Source organism: Podarcis raffonei, chromosome 16 (assembly GCF_027172205.1).
Source record: "Podarcis raffonei isolate rPodRaf1 chromosome 16, rPodRaf1.pri, whole genome shotgun sequence".
In the NCBI taxonomy this organism is placed as follows: domain Eukaryota; kingdom Metazoa; phylum Chordata; class Lepidosauria; order Squamata; family Lacertidae; genus Podarcis; species Podarcis raffonei.
Window position 1 is genome coordinate 24,721,796 of NC_070617.1, and position 18,774 is coordinate 24,740,569.

The 18,774-nt window shown below is 46.0% G+C and overlaps 1 protein-coding gene across 1 annotated transcript; it reads left to right on the forward strand.

Moving 5' to 3' along the window:
* The first annotated feature begins 3,337 nt into the window (after positions 1 to 3,337).
* Positions 3,338 to 16,852, forward strand: LOC128403870 (2'-5'-oligoadenylate synthase 1A-like). The gene is made up of 6 exons (XM_053369002.1): positions 3,338 to 3,794; positions 6,243 to 6,531; positions 8,165 to 8,340; positions 9,025 to 9,251; positions 12,945 to 13,092; positions 16,707 to 16,852. Exons 1-6 carry the CDS (start codon positions 3,612 to 3,614, stop codon positions 16,749 to 16,751), a joined length of 1,068 nt encoding a protein of 355 aa, XP_053224977.1. The 5' UTR covers positions 3,338 to 3,611; the 3' UTR covers positions 16,752 to 16,852.
* The last annotated feature ends 1,922 nt before the right edge of the window (positions 16,853 to 18,774 follow it).

Below are 18,774 nucleotides of genomic sequence, written 5' to 3' on the forward strand. Positions count from 1 at the left end.
TATTTTGCGCTCTCCTCTTTCACCCTCACTTTCTGCCATCAAGGTTGTGTCATCTGCATATCTGAGGTTATTGATATTTCTTCCGGCAATCTTAATTCTGGCTTGGGATTCATCCAGCCCAGCCTTCCGCATGATGAATTCTGCCTATAAGTTAAATAAGCAGGGAGACAATATACAGCCTTGCCGTACTCCTGTCCCAATTTTCAACCAATCAGTTGTTCCATATCCAGTTCTAACTGTAGCTTCTTGTCCCACATAGAGATTTCTCAGGAGACAGATGAGGTGATCAGGCACTCCCATTTCTTTAAGAACTTGCCATAGTTTGCTGTGGTCTGGATGCAATAAGTCATAGCAAAATCGTGACTTCTTACTAGAATAAAAAGGCATTCTCCTCTGCTGCCCTCTCCTGGCTGAACACATTTACTGCAGATGAAGTACCCTTACATTGCAGGAAAGGTTATGTACAGTACTGTATCCTGAAAGTGAAAATAATGAAATGAGCATCTGTAACCAAATACACACTGTGCCAGACGCCTCTGGGGTCAGCCCCAGTGGACCCAGATTCCCATACCAAATGTGCTTACCCAAATTAGCTCAGTTGCTTACGTGACATAGTAATGTTGTTTCTTTTTGTATTTTTAAAAATTAAGGTAAAAGGTAAAGGTACCCCTGCCCGTACGGGCCAGTCTTGACAGACTCTAGGGTTGTGCGCCCATCTCACTCTAGAGGCCGGGGGCCAGCGCTGTCCGGAGACACTTCCGGGTCACGTGGCCAGCGTGACAAGCTGCATCTGGCGAGCCAGAGCCGCACACGGAAACGCCGTTTACCTTCCCGCTAGTAAGCGGTCCCTATTTATCTACTTGCACTTAAGAGTGCTTTTGAACTGCTAGGTTGGCAGGCGCTGGGACCGAGCAACGGGAGCGCACCCCGCCGCGGGGATTCGATTTGTATTTTTAAAAATTACTTACTGGATTTCTTATCTGTCCTTCCTGGCTTAATTTTGTGTGCACCAGGCAGAGCAAAGGGAAAAGGACTCAACTTTATTATCAGATGGGAAACTCAACTGGAGATCAGTTAAAATCAGTTAAAATATGCTCCCACCACCACCAGACTTTTCCCCAAAGCCTGGAGCAAACAAGTTAATTAAACAGTCTCCTCCTTTGAGTGTTTGCCCTGAAATACCCCTCTTTTCCCCTTGTTACAGACACAGTCCCCAAACGGTATAATCATGGCTTGTCTTGAATTGCACCTGCCCAACAAACTGTGGGTAAGAACAGAAAAGTCGTTCTTTCTCTCCCCTCCTCAACTTCAGATGTTAATTGCATCCTCTCCAGCTGGGCTTTAGTTATCTGGCTCTGACTGACTCTCCCAGGACAGGCAGGGCCTGTTTTGAGAAAAGGCACGGATGTGTTTTCTTAGTTGAAAGGAGGGAGAGAACAATAAAGAAGAACAATAGAATGGAAGGCCACCATGGAGAATCTTGTTCAACTACATTCATGGAAAGAGGAGGATAGGAACTGTCCCTGACTAAGGCTGAAAGAATGAATGCATTGCCAACTTTTCTACCAACCCCTGCTCCTGTGCCTTATACAATGGTACCTTGGTACTCAAATGCCTTTGTTCTCAAACGCTGAAAACCTGGAAGTAAGTGTACCGGTTTTTGAACCAATCAGAAGCTGTGCCTTGGTTTTCGAACACAATCAATCAATCAATCAATCAGTAGCTGAACTGGATTCGATGCAGTCACAAAAACAAATTAACCGAAAAAGCCTCAGAACAAAAACGCCAAATAAATAGCAAAAACAAAAGCCCCAAATACAGTGGTACCTTGGTTCTCAATCTTAATCCATTCTGGAAGTCCTTTTGACTTCTGAAATGTTCGGAAACCAAGGCGCAGCTTCTGATTGGTGCAGGCGCCCCGGAAACAATAGCCGACAGCTGCATCAGACGTTCGGCTTCCGAAAAACGTTCAAAAACCAGAACACTTAATTCCAGGTTTTCGGTGTTTGGGAACCAAGGCGTTTGAGAACAAAGGTACCACTGTTTATATGTTTGAGTTTCATAGTACAGTGGTACCTCTGGATGCGAACAGGATCCGTTCCGGAGCCCCGTTCACATCCTGAGTAAAACGTAAGACGCATCTGCGCGTGCGTGGGTTGTGTTTTGCCGCTTCCGCGCATGAGCGTGACATCATTTTGAGCGTCTGCGCATGCGCGAGCTGTGAAACCCAGAAGTAACACGCTCTGTTACTTCCGGGTCGCCACTGAGCGTAACTTGAAAACGCTCAACCTGAAGCACATTTAACCCGAGGTATGACTGTAGATCCAGCCCTGAGGGTAAGGCACTGGGGATGAATTTGTGGTATCAAGGGGGAGGTGGATCTAAAACATTTGGAATCCTCTGCCTTAGTACATGCATAGTGGAGCACCTTAGAAGAAGAAGAGTTTGGATTTGATATCCCGCTTTATCACTACCCGAAGGAGTCTCAAAGCGGCTAACAATCTCCTTTCCCTTCCTCCCCCACAACAAACACTCTGTGAGGTGAGTGGGGCTGAGAGACTTCAGAGAAGTGTGACTAGCCCAAGGTCACCCAGCAGCTGCATGTGGAGGAGCGGAGACGCGAACCCAGTTCACCAGATTACGAATCTACCGCTCTTAACCACTACACCACACTGGCTCTCAAAAGACTTAATCAACGCGAGCTTATCACCCACACTTACTGGGAATTCCTCGTTCATGGGGAAGAATTGCAATCCCCGATCCCCATCACAAATGGGGTTCGACGGGTTACCCATGCTTGTCGGCGTAGAGTAGACACACGCTGAGCCAGTCAGTGTAGTGCGCGTGCAGCCCTGGACATCTAAGCGCACCACAGACCTGTTATTGCTCAATCTCTGGTGGCTGAACGCCACTTGTCCCTCTAAGAAGTTGGATGCCGCCTGCTTGGGGGTCGCATAACTAGTTAGCATGCCAGAGTCTCGTTCGTTATCGGAATTAACCAGACAAATCGCTCCACCAACTAAGAACGGCCATGCACCACCACCCTTACTTGACCAGAGCACAGAAAAGTTTGAAATTCCACGTTTCAATGGAGGCTTGCATTTCAGTTTGCATCTGGTTTTGAATGGAAGAAATTTGCCTTTAACTCAGAGAGAGAGAGAGAGAGAGAGAGAGAGAGAGAGAGAGAGAGAGAGAGAGAGAGAGAGAGAGAGAGAGAGAGAGAGAGAGAGAGAGAGAGAGAGAGAGAGAGAGAGAATGTTTGCCTTTAACAAATCAACATTTCTGCCCTATCCCCTGTAGGAGCCGCCCAGAGTGACTGGGGAGGCCCGGCCAGATGTGTGGGGTATAAGTAATAAATTATTGTTATTATAAGAGCCTTAGGGAAATGGCTCTCCTGCTTTCTGTTCTGACCCTGTTTATGCTAAGATTAAAGCCGCTGTTTTGAGCAAAGTGAAACTTAAGGAAACGAAACTGAACAGGGCAGGGCAGAGCAAATACCAATAAGACAAAAGACAGCGGTAAAAAGCAGGCATTTCCTTCTTTATTGCCAGCGGAGGTGAAAGCAGACCCAGAAGCTGCTGGATCGTCTCTCCTGCCTCAACCCCTCTACCATGGACCTCCTCTACAGGTGTGGACCAAAAGAACTCGATAATTTCATCTTTCAATATCTCCAGCCCAATAGGGAATTTAATCAGCAGGTGTGCAGTGCCATCAACTTCATCTGTGAATTCCTGAAATCCACTTGCTTCAGGGATATGACCCCTCCTCGACCCAAGGTGCTGAAGGTTGTCAAGGTCAGTGCCAGAGTCTGGGTGCTAAGAAAGAATGGTGTGGGCAGGTTCAAGGAGAGAGCGATGGGAGTGGGGAAGAGAACAAGAGTGTAGATTGTTAAGGTTGTAGATTGTAGGTTGCAGCTCTGTGATGGGTAAGCTAGAGTTCCCAGAATTCTTTCAGTTGTACACAGAGCTGCTAAGTGACTCTCTTATTAAGGCGTGCAGAGGGTCCTCTTGGTAGCTCCACCGTCCTCAGAAGAGAGCCCAGGAGAGGACATTCCCTGAGCTGGGGAATTCCTTCCCCACAAAAGTGCCCTTTATTAGTTTTCCAGATTAATACAAATCAAACCAAATTTATTTAATTTAACACAATTAACACAATCTAGCCAATTAATTGGTTAAATGTTGTAGCCCTTTCATGAATCAGGAGGGAGGACCCAAGATGTTACAGTGGTACCTCGGGTTACATACGCTTCAGGTTACATACGTTTCAGGTTACACACTCCGCTAACCCAGAAATAGTGCTTCAGGTTAAGAACTTTGCTTCAGGATAAGAACAGAAATCGGGCTCCGGCGGCGCAGCGGCAGCGGGAGGCCCCATTAGCTAAAGTGGTGCTTCAGGTTAAGAACAGTTTCAGCTTAAGAACGAACCTCTGGAACGAATTAAGTGCTTAACCTGAGGTACCACTGTATAACAATGTGAGTCACGAATCCCAAAATGCAGAAGGGGAAAGTCCACTTGCGGAGCCAGAATGGGTGGGACCCACTCCCAGTTGGTGACACATTGGCAGAGCAAGCCTAATCTGTAGATAAACACTTAAATGATATTTACTTTTGACAGTGAGTGAGCCACTACCAAGTCTCCACTGAGCCCAGCTCCATAGTGGATGGAAATTTAAGGGAGATATGAGGGCCACTCTATGTGGCTCTTGGAACTCCCCCCAGATCATTGTCAGGAGTTCAGCTTACATTCGAGTAGGACCCTAGCAGAGACACAGGCCCGACTGGCATGTTCTCTCCCTCCTGGTCGATTGTTTGGAAACTTCAAAAGCTTTCTTCTGCTCGAACATCACAGCAGCCGATGCCAACAGACACCGGCACACTTAGGAATCCTCAGAGTTTGCGCACCTTGCGTGACAGACCTCAGCAACTCAGCATTTTGGCTAATCTACTTTATTTACATATAAACACACACGGAGCACTGCAACATGGCTCCCTCTCTCTCTAGCATCAGACAGCAAAGAGAAAAAGAACAAAGGACAATAGTCCCACTTCACGGAACACAGTAACACAAACATCCTGTCTCCGTCACTTCCCATTCTGTGGAGTCAAAACATACACCGTCATGTGAAAGACAAAAACCCCATGACTGCAATCATGGAGCAGGAATTCTAACAATCATTCCCCTGGCTGGGATGCATTCTTGAACTCTGACCATAGCTTTCACTTGCTTCAATGCAGGACAGAGGGGGGGCGTGCGTAGTAACTTGCCTTACCTGCAAAGCTACCACCTGCATTGGGTTGCCCCGCCCACTTTTGCCCCTGGACCCGCCCACTACTGTCTTGCAGTCCCAGAATGGAAGGTGTCTAATGGGTAGGACAGTGCATAGCCTCCCCCACCCCAGTGAATCTGCCCCATGTCCCCCATGCCCCATTCAAGCAAACCTACACCCTGCACGGACCCAGGATTTCCCCCATTCTGGATTGAGTCTGGAATTAGTTCTCCCATGAAGAGTCTCCTGCTCTACAGGGAGGCATTAGAGTCAGGTGGCATCAGGATCCTACCTTCTCCTGGGAAGTTAGGTAGGTTGTGGCCCTTTCGGGGGGAGAGGCGGAACCTGATGCATGCCCCTCCTTCCTTCCTGATGCTCCACCCCCTGGCAACCCCAAACCTCTCTAGGTCATTCAATCCAACCTGCAGCGATCTGTGGTTGTCTGAACCTGGCTCAGCTGATTCAGGCCTTGGATGACTCAGGCGCAGTGGCGGAGCTTCATGCTCTGGCAGGGAGCAGAGAGCAGGTGTGGCTGTGGCTGGCGCACGTCCCGGGGGCATAGCATGCATCCTGGGGGTGTGGTGTGCCACCTGCGGGGGCGTGGTGCCCAGCCCGGGGGGGGACCGACCGTGATGGCACACCACTGGCATCATGCCGCTGGGGGCGGTACGCTCCCTTCGCACCCCTCTTCCTCCGCCAGTGCTCAGGCGTACAGCCCTAGCAATGGGATGGAGGATTTCGGTGTACTTGCCCCCACGCAAAAGCCTGATTCCAATATCTATGTATCACAGAGGGTTGGAGTAGATGACCCTTTGACTCCCTTCCAACTCTAGAATTCTATGATTGATTGATTGATACGTGTGAAATTGACACAAGCTAGAAATTGACCAGCCTGGAATCAGCCCCTGGTACTCATTCGTCAGGGTGCAGGGAAACAAGGATATTCTACGAGGCATCATCGGATTTCCCTCCCTAGGGTGGCTCATCTGGCAAAGGCACAGCTCTGAAAGGGGGATCGGATGCTGACCTTGTGCTGTTCCTTGACATCTTCAATGGCTACGAAGACCAGGAGAGAGACAGGTGGTTTATCATCCAGGAGATTGAGAAGAGGCTCAAGGAATGCCGGAGACTAATAGGGAGCGATATAGAAGTACGGATTGAAAAACCAAAGTGGGACAATCCACGGGTGCTCAGCTTCCAACTTCGTTCTGGCGATTTCACAGAGTACATTGATTTTGATGTCCTGCCGGCCTTTGATGCTCTCGGTAAGACCACCTGCCTAGGGATGGAGGCCCCATTCACACCACCTATGATTTAAAACACTATTGATAGCACTGTGAGCAGTTATGGCTTCCCCCAAGGAATCCTGGGAACTGTAGTTCATTAAAGGGCTCCGAGAGTTGCCAGAAGTCCCTCTAATCCCCTCACAGGTCTACCATTCCCAGAGTGGTTTAGCTCCTTTTCCCTTATAGGGTATCCAAGAGCCTGTATATAGTCCTTAAAAGTGTTCCCTAGCGGTAGGAGAAAATAACAGAGGCCAACCAGAGTATATTGAGAAGCAAACAGAGTATATTGGAAAGCAAAACGGCTAGTAATCCTGATCTTTATTCAAGGAACTGTTGCAACAGGGTCCCCACTCACCACACACAGGAAGGAGGTGAACCCTGAACAGTGGTGTGCAAGCCCTTATATAGACTTTTGAAATTGCCCACCCTGTAGCTGAAGACCAGCTCCCCAAAACATCATACATACATCACAGAAGGAGGCTGTCTACAGCAGAAATCCTGTTTTGCCAGGATACCTGATAATGGTCACTGGTTGCATTACCTGGGCAGCCTGGCCATTCTTTTGTGATGGTTCATACTTACCATATTTTTTGCACCATAACACTCACTTTTTTCCTCCTAGAAAGTAAGGGGAAATGTCTGTGCGTGTTATGGAGCGAATGCCTATGGCTGGCGGGGGGATCTGCTGCAGTTGTGAGGAGAGGATCCATGGTTCCTCTTCCTTCCTCTGTGGCTCGCTTTGAAACAGCAAAGCAGGAGAAGAGCCGCTGAGTGGGGAGGAGAGAGGGACAGGGAGCCTGCTTGCTTTAAAGGAGCAAAGCGGGAGAGGAGAGGAGCCTTCTCCGCTTATACCCCTCTTCTGCATTATTAGCAGCATCCTTCTCCACACACCACTCGCGTGCTCCTTGTCCCTTGAGCGCTTTTCCTTCCCTCCCCACCTAAAACGTGGTTACAAAGCACGGATCCACATGGATCCTCAGGATTTTTGCATTGGGCTACCCCAAACTCACCGTCAGATCACATGTCTGTGGCCACAGCATGAACCACTAAAATCATACATCCACTGTTTCGTTATAATATTTTTTTTCTTGTTTTCCTCCTCTAAAAACTATGTGCATGTTATGGTCGGGTGCGTGTTATAGAGCGAAAAATACGGTAATTCCTGAGTCCAGGTCACAGGCTCACCCTATTCATACACAAATATGCCCTTAAGACAGGATTTGTGAGCAAAGAGACAATGGGGAGGCTTTTCCCATTTCCTTCCCCACTGCAGAGGAATATTTGAGGTCTTCGGGAGCGTCAAAATGGCTTCAGGACTGCTCTCCTGTACTATTTCAGACAAGTGGTTCATATACTTATGTATGTGTTTGCCTTGTACATTTTTGAACATTTAATTTATATATTTGAGACCTTAGAATTCTTATAACACAGTTAATCCCTCATCACAGGGAACTGTAGCAATTGTAGTTCTGCAAAGGAGAATGGGGCCTCAGTACCCTTAACAAACTACAGTTCCCAGAAAGAGAAGCCATGGCTGTTCAAAGGGGCAGGTGGAGCCTGAATCACCTGCTACTCCTTGTACCTGTGACCCCGTCTTTGTTTTGAAAAAAAGGTCACTACTGGGGCGACATGCCTGACCCCCAGGTGTACATCAGACTGATTGACAGCAGCAGAGGCCAGGGGGGTCAGTTCTCTCCCTGCTTCACGGAGTTGCAGAAAGACTTCATCAGGGAGCGCCCTACCAAACTGAAAAGTCTCATCCGTCTGGTGAAATACTGGTACAAACAGGTACACACACACACACACACACACATTTCAGATCATGTGTGAATTCAAATTAAAAGCCTAGCACTGGAAACCAAGTGGGAGAACGGACACAACCCAAGACTAAAAATGAGTACAAACTCTAAAAATCAGAATTCGGTTTAAAAACCTGCTGGAAAGAAAAGGTCTTCAGTGAAGTGTTAGGACCAGCAATCAGAGACGATGAGAATTATAGTCCCAAAACAGCTGGAGACTCAAATTTGGGAAACCCTGTTCTAAAGGAAAGCGTTTTGGAACACTGAAAATGCCAGGTTCTTCAGTTTCAAGAGAACAGGGTGCAAGTTCTGTTATGTACAATGGAACTTCACATCAAACACATTTTAAGTCTTTCCAAAAGGGGATATTGGAACACTCCAAATCATTTGCCCATCTATGTGTACAGAAAATAGTAAATCTAGCCAAAAGGCAACACCTGGAGATCTGCACTGATAACTTTGATGCATCCCTAATTATTATTATTAGTGTATAAGTATAAGATGGTTACATAATCTTAGAAGGGGGCATGGCTGTGAATTCTGGTCTTAAGTTGTCAGGTACTGCCAGTCTGTATATCCCATTCCGCTGCCTGATCCTTTCATATTCTTCCATTGGTGCTACCCATTGTATTGCTGTGGGCTATACTTAATACGTTCTCCCATGTAACTGTAGCTGCCAAAATTGCAATCGAAGCCCCCAAAGTATGCACTCGAGTTGCTGGCTGTCTACGCCTGGGAACAAGACGGTGAGAGGACTTATTTCGACATGGCGGAAGGTTTCCGGACGGTCCTTTGGCTCATCCAACAGTACAGAGACCTCTGCATCTTTTGGACAAAGTACTATGACTTTCAGAATGAGACTCTCAAGAAATACCTGCATACTCAACTCCGAAAAACCAGGTCAGTATTCTCTGTGCCTCTCTCTTAGGCGCTGCCATTTTGCAGGTGAAAATAGGGAACCTCTTATGGACTAGTAACCCCTCCTATTCCTGCACCATGGATCAAATGAATAGCAACTCCTCCATCTATATATCCCAACTTTACATCCTTCCCCATAGAGTTTTCCTGCATAGAGAGAGTTCTTTGGGCAAATCTGTTTGGTCCCCCCCCATTTTTTTTATTGATTTTCCAAAATTTTAAACAGAAAAGCAAACATAAATCATAACTGAACTTAATCCAATCTTAGTTACATTGTTATGTGACTTCCTCGAATCCCCCTAGCTGAATTTCAGTGTATATCATTGTAACAGTTTTCCAAAACCAATTTTTCTCGTAATATTAACTTATTCGTTTAACATCTTTCTTTCTTTCCATTTTAACTTTAAACATATTATTCTCTAAACATCACCTACTTAAATCCTAGGCCTATCTGGCATTTGCAAGTTTTTTCAATTAAGTTATCGTAACATATTTAACTAGATAGTCTTTAAATTTCATCCATTCCTCCTGGTACTCCTCCTCCTTCTGGTCGCAGACACTTCCAGTCAGGTCGGCTAGCTCCGAAAAGTCCATCATCTGCCATTCTTCCACTGTTGGAACTTTTTGTGATTTCCAACTCTTAGCTAACAAAATTCTAGCTGCTGTTGTGGCATACAAAAACAATCTAACATCTTTCTTAGGCAATTCCAGACCTACTATTCCAAGAAGGAAGGCTTCTAGTTTCTTAATAAATATATATTTCAACATCTTTTTCAATTCGTTATAAATCTTCTCCCATAAGTCTTTCACCTTAGGGCAGGTCCACCACATATGATAAAAGGTACCCTCCTTTTCTTTACATTTCCAACATAAATTATCACTATTGTGGTAAATCTTTGCCAGTTTTACAGGGATTAAGTACCATCTATACATCATTTTCATAATATTTTCCTTTAACACCGTACATGCAGTGAACTTGACCCCTTTCTTCCACAATCTTTCCCAGTCTTCAAACATTATGTTATGTCCCACATCTCTTGCCCAGTCTATTATCACGGATTTAACTTGTTCATCCTTTGTATGCCATTCCAACAATAAATTATACATTTTAGAAAATTTTTAACTTTAGAGTCCAACAATTCCGTTTCCTGGGCAAATCTGTTGTAGGTTTAAAGTGAGAGTTGAAATCCTGAGAACGGTGGTTCTCTGAGAGATGCAGGAGATCTCTAGGATTGCCATATTTCGAAGAGAAAAAAAGACGACACATTTGCCAACTTCTACTTTTAACTATGGATCACTATGAGGACTCTACCCATGAAAAGGAGGACGTGTCCTGGAAATAGAGGACATATGGCAACCCAATCTCAAACACAGGGCTGATCCCATTATGGAAGCAAAGTGGGTGTCCACTCAGGGAAGGCTTTGCCAACCTGGTGCCCTCCAGATCAACCAGAGCTGGCTGATGGGAGTCGCAGTCCAAAATGGTTGTGCTGGCTAGGGCTGATGGAAGTTGAAAAACACCTGGATGACCTGCCTTAGGGGTCAGTCACATGTATTGTGTATCGATTAATTCCCCCAGATCTGAGATCAATTTCTCTTCCTTTCGCAGCTGTGCCTTGGGAAAACCTGATCTTACCCACTGAATCAGATGCCCTGTAAGCCGAATCTATCTTCGGATTTTCTGCGCATCTGTTAAGATCTGAGTGGGTAAGATCTGAGTTTTACAAGATGCAGCTTGTGGAACATAGAGAGAAGATATTGAACCCAGCATAACCAATCAATCTACAATACAATCAAAATACAGTGGTACCTTGGTTCTCAAACTTAATCCGTTCCAGAAGTCTGTTCCAAAACCAAAGCATTCCAAAACCAAGGTGCGCTTTCCCATAGAAAGTAATGCAAAATGGATTAATCTGTTCCAGACTTTTAAAAACGACCCCTAAAACAGCAATTTAACATGAATTCTACTATCTAACGGGACCATTGATCCATATCTGATGTGGATAGATTCCTCCAAGTTGGTAGGCCCACCACCTGTCTCCTTGATCCGTGCCCGTCTTGGGATAATAATGGAGCCAATCTCGCACTTTGTTTTTCAATTTTTCAAAACTCTGCAATTTTATTCTCTCTCCATCTTGTTTTGGCCATTTGGCCTCCATATTGAGTTTTTTCTGTGCCTTCGCTTCCATTGGTGACAACCATCTTGGGGTTTTTCCCCCTAACAAATCCTTATATCTTATCCAAACATTAAACAATGCTTTTCTAACAATATGATTTTTAAATGCTTTATGTGCTTTTACCTTATCATACCACAAATATGCATGCCATCCGAATACATTGTTAAAACCTTCTAAATCCAACACTTCAGTATTTTCAAGAAGCAGCCATTCTCTCAGCCAAGTGTGGCACTCAAATCAGAAGTGTATTTTACTGTATTTTTGGTTTTTATGGAAGCCGCCCAGAGTGGCTGGGGAGGCCCAGCCAGATGGGCGGGGTATAAATAATAAATTATTATTATTATTATAAGTGTAACACTCAAAACGGAGCGTGTTTGGCTTCTGAAAAAGTTTGCAAACCCGAACACATACTTCTGGTTTTGCAGTGTTTGGGTTCCAAGTTGTTTGAGTACCAAGGCGTTTGAGAATCAAGGTAAAGGTAAAGGGACCCCTGATCGTTAGGTCCAGTTGTGGATGACTCTGGGGTCGCGGCGCTCATCTCACTTTATTGGCCGAGGGAGCCGGCGTACAGTTTCCGGGTCATGTGGCCAGCATGACTAAGCCGCTTCTGGCGAACCATAGCAGCGCACGGAAACGCCGTTTACCTTCCTGCCGGAGTGGTACCTATTTATATACTTGAACTTTGGCGTGCTTTTGAACTGCTAGGTTGGCAGGAGCAGGGACCGAGCAGCAGGAGCTCATCCCGTTATGGGGATTCGAACCACCAACCTTCTGATTGGCAAGCCCTAGGCTCTGTGGTTTAGACCACAGCTAACAAAACTGGGAATGAGCCCTTTCTGATTGTGCTTGAAAGGAAATGGGGGCTTGGGGTGAGTCAGTGAACATGATTTGGCTAAAACTGGGAGCAACAGAGGTGTGGGCCTTGTGAGTTTTACTTAGGGTCCCCTTGTTAATCTAGTGCCACTGTTATTTATTCAACATTGGGGGATTCTGCAAATCCCTAGGCTGAGGTTGCTAATCTTTTTCTGTTGGTGATGTAATCTTTTTCTGCTTTGTGAGGTCTACATGCTGCAGTGGGTGTGGCTAGAGTGGGTGTGGCTTATTGGGACTGGTTGGGCAAAAGCCAGGGAGGCCAACAGTAGGTGGCGCCAGAGCTCAGAACAAGCAGAGCCAGAAAATGGACATGGTGAAAGCGAGCCTTGCCTTCCCACACTCTCAAACCCATGAACACACAATAAACCAGCATATATGTGTGGGCTTCTATTCAAATACGGACCATAGCAGTGGTGGTGAGAGGTGAGGAGAGGTATCTTTATTCAGGGCTGGTGCTTCCTCATCTCCTGATACTTCTGGCTTCCCACAACCAGCATGAGTGGGTTTGGAGGGGGAGCCTATACCCACCCCAAAATTGCTTGGTGGGAGGTGGGCCTGGCTTCTAGGCTAGGGTTCTTTCGCTCCTTCCTGAGGCTAATGAATCTTTCCTGTCCCTGTATTTTAGGCCCGTCATTCTTGACCCAGCAGATCCAACCGGGAACGTAGGAGAGGGGAAACGCTGGGATCTACTCGCAGAAAAGGCCGCGGAGTGTGCTACGCAGGAATGCTTCAGGAAAGCCGATGGCTCCATGGTTCAACCCTGGAATGTGCCGGTGAGGGCAGCATAGAATCATAGTATTGTAGTATTATAAGAAAAACTGCTCCTTTTCCCTTATAGGGTATCCAAGGGGCCGTATAGAGTCCTTAAGTGGGTTCCCTATCGGTAGGAGAAAATAACAGAGGCCAACCAGAGTACAGTGGTACCTCTAGTTATGAACAGGATCCGTTCCGGAGCTCCGTTCTCAACATGAGCAGAACACAACCCACGCATGCACGGGTCACGATTTGTCGCTTCTGTGCATGCGTGTGACATCATTTTGAGTGTCTGCGCATGCGCGAGCGGCAAAACCCGGAAGTAACCCTTTCCGGTACTTCCGGGTCGCCGCGAGACACAACCTGAACCGAATGTAACAAGAGGTATGACTGTATATTGAGAAGCAAGGCTGTTAGTAAGTCTTTATTAAACTGTTGCAACAGGATCCTCACTCACCACATGCAGGAGGGAGGAGAACCCTGAACAATGGTGCGCGAGCCCTTATACAGTCTTTTGAAATTGCCCACCCTGTAGCCCAAGACCAACCCCCCCCCCAATACATCATACATACATCACAGAAGGGGGTGGTCTCCAGCAGAAATCCTGTCTGCCAGGATACCTGACAATGGTCTCTGATTGCATTACCTGGGCAGCCTGGCCATTCTTTCGTGATGGTTCATACTTTAGTTCCTGAATCCAGGCCACAGGCTCACCCTATTCATACACAAATATGCCCTTAAGACAGGATTTATAACTGAAAAGACAATTGGAAGGCTTTCCCTATTTGCCTCCCTTACTGCAGAGGAATATTTGAGGTCATGGGGGAGTCAAAATGGCTTCAGGATTGCTCTTCCGTACTATTTCAGACACATGGTTTATATATTTAGATATGTGTGCATTTATGAATATTTATTTTATATTTGAGACCTTAAAATTATTATAACAGTAGAGTTGGAAGGGACCCCAAGCCAACCATCTAGTCCAGCGGTTCTCAACCTGTGGGGCCCCAGATTTTGTTGGACTTCAACTCCCATCATCCCTGACCACTGGTCATGCTGGCTAGGAATGATGGGAGTTGTAGTCCAACAAAATCTGGGGACCCACAAGTTGAGAAACACTGATCTAGTCCAACCCCCTGCAATGCAGGAATAAATAATCCCTGACAGTTGGTCATCCAACCGCTGTTTAAAAACCTCCATTGAAGGAGAGCCCACCACCTTTCAAAGGATTTTGTTTCACTGTCCAACAGCTCTGATCCTTAGAAAGTTCTTCCTAAACTTGAGTTGGAATATCATTGTCATTTGAATCCATTGGTTTGGTTCATACCCTCTGAAGCAGCAGAAAACAAGCCTTGCAGATATTTGAAGATGGCTCTCATATTTCAATCTTCTCTCTGCCAGGCTAAACATACCCAACTCCCACAATCACTTTTCATAAGGTTGGCTTCCAGGCCCTTAAGCATTTTGGTTGCCCTTCTCTGCTCACATTCCAGCTTGTCAAGTCTGTGCTGGTGATATGTGGCCCCTAAGTGTGGCCCTCAAAGAACAACCAGCTCTCACGGACTGAGATGACAGAATGTGTGATGTGGGTGACATTTGCTAGGGACAAAGGTGGCTGGAGTGTGTTTATTACCGGTAGGCCAGAAGGCAGGGAGGCCAACAGTAGGTGGCGCCCTAGCCAAGAACAGTCGGAGCCAGAAGCAACCGACAATTTGTCGGTGGAGCCGACAAATTCTAAGCCTTGCCTCTATTATTTTTTCTGAGTCCTAGAAGGGCAACACTAATACTCAGTGAGGAGGAAGCTGGTGGGTGTGGCCACCCCTTGGACTGGTTGCAAGTAAGGAAGCAGGGAGTGGGTGGGGCAATGCCCCATTTGCCCTGATGGACTGTCCTCTGCTAAGTGAGGATTTGCAGTCCAGGTGAGCGCACTCAACAGAAACTCCAATCTATATTGTCTTGCATTTATGCAAGGTAAAGGTAAAGGGACCCCTGACCAGTCATGGCTGACTCTGGGGTTGTGGCGCTCATCTCGCTTTACTGGCCGAGGGAGCCGGCGTACAGCTTCCGGGTCATGTGGCCAGCATGACTAAGCCGCTTCTGGCGAACCAGAGCAGCGCACGGAAACACCGTTTACCTTCCCGCCGGAGTGGTACCTATTTATCTACTTGCACTTTGACGTGCTTTTGAATTGCTAGGTGGGCAGGAGCTGGGACCAAGCAATGGGAGCTCACCCCATCGTGGGGATTCGAACCGCCGACCTTCTGATCAGGAAGCCCTAGGCTCTGTGGTTTAACCCACAGCGCCATCCGCGTCCTTATTCCCAGCCCCAGGTTTAATCATCCTCTAAGCCCTCCCCTAATAAAAGCAACAGATGGGGGAAAGGAAGCTTGCTCCTCAATTTATGTACACAGAAATGCTTTGTTTCCCCAACATCTCTCCTGAATGGAACTGGAGTTTCTAGGGCCACATTCACACTGATGTAAACAAGCACCATGCATTTAAAGTGTTAGGACACCTGTTATGTACTGAGTTGAATAGGATCCAAAATGCAGCAGTCTGATTGGTCCTAGAACAACTGGATCCAGAATGCAGCAGTCTGATTGGTCCGCAGGAACCACCCAATCCAACTCCAGGTGGAAGTGAATCCACAACCTGATTGGCCTACAGGAGAATCCCGGAATTAGCCAATCACGTGGGACCCATTGTGTAAATAATGTATATAAAGCAGACATCCTGGGGGAACTTCCATTCCTCCTCACCGCTATGAGGTGAATAAAGAGCATGAAATCCACTCTCGACTGCGAGTATATTTCAACACTGTTTTAAACAATCAGGGCTTCCCCCCAAAGAAGCCTGGGATGTGTAGTTTGTCGAAGTTGCTGGGAGAAGAGGGGCCTCCAAACATATTTCCCTTCCAGAGCTGATAATAATAATAATAATAATAATAATAATAATAATAATAATAATAATAACAATTTCATTTCTATACCGCTTTATATTTTACAGAAAAATCACAAAGCGGTTTACAGCATATTAAACATCAATAAAACAACCCAGAATCAAACATTTCTGACGGAATTCAAATATAAAGTATACAGTCAAAGCAACATAATTAACAGGAAACTAAAATACTATAATCTTAAAGATTTCAAAATAAAACATTACAAAGGAGGTCAACTGCAGAATACATATTTAAAACAAAGTCAACAAAACAAAAAAATCTTAACCATTTCAACAGAGCTCCCTGTGAAGAGGGGTTGACTATAAACCACTCTGAAATTGTAGCTCTGAGTAGAATAGGGGTTTTCTAACAGGTCTTGGCATTTTTAACAAACTACAGCTCCCAGAATTCTTTTGGGGGGAGCCAGGGCTACTTGAGGTGGTGTCACAGTGCTTCTAAATGGATGCTGTGACTGTTGCCTCTGTTAGGGTTGTTTATAATTCCAGCATACCTTGTGGATTCACCAGGAATCACTTACAGACAGGTCTCTGTTTGTGAGGTGTAGATTTCCAAAGCTCTGCCGGAAGTATCGCTTAATAAACCTCTGAGAGAGTTTTCCAGTATTAAGTGGGGTGTAAAATATACGAAATGTGGGCAAGTTGGAAACTACATTTTTGTTCATTTTCCTTCCAGCTGCAAGTGCCCTGGGAAGAGCCATACTCTTGCACCATACTCTGAGGAGACCCCTTCCAGCCTCGTCGTAAGAGAAGCTCTCCGTGGGTGTCTGAAGAGGCTTATATTGCTTTCCAAGCTATTGAAATAAAAAATTTAAGGTCTTATATATATAATAAATGTTCATAAATGTATCAATCTAGCACGTACATAAATATGTGGACCACATGTCTGGAGCAGCACAGGAAGACCGCCCTGAAACCATTTTGACTCCCAAACTGACCAAATGTTTTCTCTACAAGGAGGGAGGGGGGGTGAGGGAACCTTCCCATTGTCTCAGGAATTGGGTAATCACCATCTCAAAGGAATGGCCAGACTACCAGGAAAAGCAATCAGATAAGGCATTATCAGATAACCTGGCAGACAGGAAAAGCAAATGCATTCAAATTTCTGTTGTAGACCACCTTTTCTGTGCTGTAGGTATGATGTTTGTGGGGGGTGGTCTTGGGTTACACCTCTTCTGTGATGTATGTATGATGTATGGAGGGATGGTCTTGAGCTCCAGGGCAGGGAATTAAAAATGTCTATACAAGGGTAGGCACACCTTGATTCTGGGTCCTCCTCCTTTTCTGCGTGTGAGGGGAGCACCCTGTTGCAACAGTTTAATAAAGATCAGGCTTACTAGCTGCTTTGCTTCTCAATATTCTCTGGTTGGCCTCTGTTATTTTCTCCTACCAATCGGGAACCAACGTAAGGACTCTATACGGGCTCTTGGATACCCCATAAGGGAAAGGGCAGATTTTGTTTACAAAAGATGCATCTTGGGAGCTGGGTTTCTGAATGCTAATACAGTGGTACCTCGGGTTAAGTACTTAATTCGTTGCGGAGGTCCGTTCTTAACCTGAAACTGTTCTTAACCTGAAGCACCACTTTAGCTAATGGGGCCTCGTGCTGCCGCCACACAATTTCTGTTCTCAACCTGAAGCAAAGTTCTTAACCCGAGGTACTCTTTCTGGGTTAGTGGAGTCTGTAACCTGAAGCGTATGTAACCTGAAGCGTATGTAACCAGAGGTATCACTGTAGTTGCCTGAGGTCTCTAGTCCCAAAGCCATGAACATTCTGGTCTCTTCTGGATAGAAGTGGATGCCCACTGACATCACAAAGAGCTCATAGCCCACCTTCTCTCAGCAGCCAGAAGCATCATAGCCAGACACTAGAGAGACCAGTCTGGTGTAGTGGTTAAGAGCGGTAGACTCATAATCTGGGGAACTGGGTTCACTTCCCCACTCCTCCACATGTAGATCTTGGGCTAGTCACACTTCTCTGAAGTCTCTCAGCCCCACTCACCTCACAGAGTGTTTGTTGTGGGGGAGGAAGGGAAAGGAGAATGTTAACCGCTTTGAGACTCCGTAGGGTAGTGATAAAGCGGGATATCAAATCCAAAATCCACATGTCAGGAGTAAGCATGGACCAATGGTATCAAATAGTATGGGAAACAGCCTTATTAGAAAAACTAACCAACAAACTGAAACTGACATGGGGACAACTAGAAGAAGACATCTTCACCCCTGTATGGTTCCCCTTTATCATATACACAGCCCAACAAGACAACAAGAACTCTCCGACAGCATTCAAATCAATCTGGCTAACCTGATCCAAACACACACCCCACTCACACATATGAAAACAAAGTTCACCATAGCCAATCACAAACAAACAACCACACCCTACACCAGGGGTTGTCAACCTGGTCCCTTCCGCCCACTAGTGGGCGTTTCAGGGTCTAGGTGAGACGGAGAGGATAAGTCTGTGGGTTGGGCTTGTCTGATGTGAGAGAGTGAGAGAATCTGTTAAGAGGAGTCAGTCAAACAGTTGAGATAATCAGTCAGAAGGTATTAGGAAGGTATAGGCCGGTAAAGAAACCAAAGTTAAGAAACTGACAAGAATATTATCTGAGAGCCATAGCTCAGTGGTGAATATTATCTGAGAGCCATAGCTCAATGGTAGAGTATCTATTCTACATGCAGAAGATTTCAGGTTCAATCCCCAGAATTTCCAGGTTAGAGCAGGGAAAACCCAAAGCCTGACA

Bases quoted from the DNA above. Each gene is read 5' to 3' on its own strand.
- LOC128403870 (XM_053369002.1), top strand. From the start codon at position 3,612: ATGGACCTCCTCTACAGGTGTGGACCAAAAGAACTCGATAATTTCATC. The intron at 6,532-8,164 runs GTAAGACCACCT...TTTGAAAAAAAG, and splicing joins GCCGGCCTTTGATGCTCTCG to GTCACTACTGGGGCGACATG. The intron at 13,093-16,706 runs GTGAGGGCAGCA...TTTTCCTTCCAG, and splicing joins TTCAACCCTGGAATGTGCCG to CTGCAAGTGCCCTGGGAAGA.